The 2,008-nt window shown below is 49.7% G+C and overlaps 1 protein-coding gene across 1 annotated transcript in view; it reads right to left on the bottom strand.

Moving 5' to 3' along the window:
• Positions 1-2,008, bottom strand: part of LOC103808221 (GDH/6PGL endoplasmic bifunctional protein-like) — a 6,150-nt gene that overhangs the window by 3,734 nt on the left and 408 nt on the right. The window contains 2 exon segments of the mRNA XM_009080989.1: positions 586-703; positions 1,801-2,008. The exon segment at positions 1,801-2,008 is cut by the window's right edge and continues 27 nt beyond it. Coding sequence (XP_009079237.1) covers positions 586-703; positions 1,801-2,008 — 326 coding nt within the window.

Here is a 2,008-nt window from a genome sequence, read left to right as displayed (position 1 = left end):
GATCCATGCTAGCAGCTATGGGCTTGGATTTTCTCCCTGCAATGCTCTTTATTACTACAGGGAGGAAAGAAACACAAACTGACACAGGTACCTGGACTGACACACGATGAGATGAGACGACATCCAGGCAGGAGATGCAAGAGCACCTTCCAAAGAACAGCACAAAGGTACACTCAGGGTGAGCTTGGTAGTTAACAGGACAGGAATACAAAAGGATTGTTGTTACAACAACCAGATTATTGCTGCACTGAATTGAAGTGGCCTTAGATTGCATCAAATCCAAATCTAGTGCCTTTTACCAAGAATTAGGATAGAAATCCAGGTGCAATGCCCCCAGTGCTCTGCAGCAGAGAGGTGGAGGATTCTGCCTCTGCTTCTAGCTGAACTGCAACTGGAATGTTTTCTTGGAAGTGAGTCAGTCCCTAGCACAGGAAGTGTAGGACAGTCCCTCTCTATTTCCAGGGAGCAACATCCCATTCATCTGCTCTTCTTTTGTTTCTGTACCAGCACTACCTCAAGGGCCACTTTCACATCATTAATGAACCTCCTCCTCACTCCTTCACCCTGCACACTTGCCTCACCAACCTTTAGCATCCACAGTCTCCTTCAGGACAACCTCCACCCTTTCCACATGGTGTCGGTTCCAAATTGGATCCAGGAACCTTCGGTTCTGATCTCGAAAAGGCAGGATATGGGCCAGAGCCTGGGAAGGAAAAAAAAAATCAAAGACACAGTGAAACCTCACCAGATTCCCACAGCATCTCTGCCTCACTGCCCCATCCAGCACTGGGATGTGCCAGCAAACAGGCCACACAGCAGAGTGGGGCAGAGAAAACCAGCAAGACCCTGCAGTGATGCACAGTGACTGCCCAGAGCTGACATTAAAGGTGTTTCTGAGGTACTTTGAGGTTTCATGGGAAAAGGCTGAACTACAAACTGCAAGGCACTCAGTTTATATCTGTCAAAGGACAAAGGGCTGAGTCAGACCATCCTGAGACTAATGTACAGTTCCAAAGTGCTGAAATACATCGGTTCAGATGCTTACACCACTAAAGCCATCTGCTCTTTTTGGGAGACAAAAAAAACCAAACCAAAAGAAATCTCCCCTCTCAGTGGAGATGCTCTCCCTGCACCTTCGGAGTAAAATCTGGCCACAGTGCCATGGCTGGAACAGGACACTTCCAAAATGTGGCATCACATCCCTGTGAAACAAGGATGGCATGTCCTTGAACACACTCCCTCTGGGACAATGCAGCTCCACAGCCTGAGCTGTCCCTGAAGCAGACAAGCCTTTAAGCCTGGAGTGGAGCACAGGGCAGGAAGAAACCTTCTCCTAAGCAACCTAGAAAACTAACATCCCAGCAGCTCCTTATCATATCAAATGAAAAACTGCCTCTAGAAGCCATGGCTAAGCAGAGAGGCCTGTGTGTAATGAGATGGGAGAACTGTGAGAGGGAGAGAGTGCTGCTTATTCAGCGAAATCAAAGCCCTGACCTTGGTGAGAAGACCAGAGGAATTCTGCATCTCTACTTCACACAGCTCACTCCTACACCCCAGGCTCCCTCTGGAGAAGGGACCCTCATCACTACAACAGGAGAAAGCTCTGCATGTTCCCTCTGCTCTGCAAGAGGATGGACAGCAGCACAGGACAAAAGAATAACAGCACAGGACTCCATGAGCAAATGGAGCCTTTGGATCACACTGAGAGGCACCCCCTGAATTTGAGAGGGGAACAACACTCTCACCAGATGCAGAACTGACATCCAACACTCCCCCAGACACTCAGCCCAAGCTGCTCACCTGTTTGCCAAGGTAGTGATCCACCCGGTACATCTCCTCTTCCCTGAAGAAGCTTGTGAGCTCTGCAGCCAACTGCTGGGCTGACTGCAGGTCATGGCCAAAAGGTTTCTCCAGCACCACACGCAGCCAGGCTCCTGGAGCAGGTCTGCAGCTGCTGTTGATGTGTCGGGCGATCTCTGTGTAGGCAAATGGTGGGACTGAGAAGTAG

This window comes from Acanthisitta chloris, unplaced genomic scaffold (assembly GCF_000695815.1).
Source record: "Acanthisitta chloris isolate BGI_N310 unplaced genomic scaffold, ASM69581v1 scaffold58, whole genome shotgun sequence".
In the NCBI taxonomy this organism is placed as follows: Eukaryota; Metazoa; Chordata; class Aves; order Passeriformes; family Acanthisittidae; genus Acanthisitta; species Acanthisitta chloris.
Note: the sequence above shows the minus strand (reverse complement) of the source record. Positions and strands in the feature narration are given on the sequence as shown.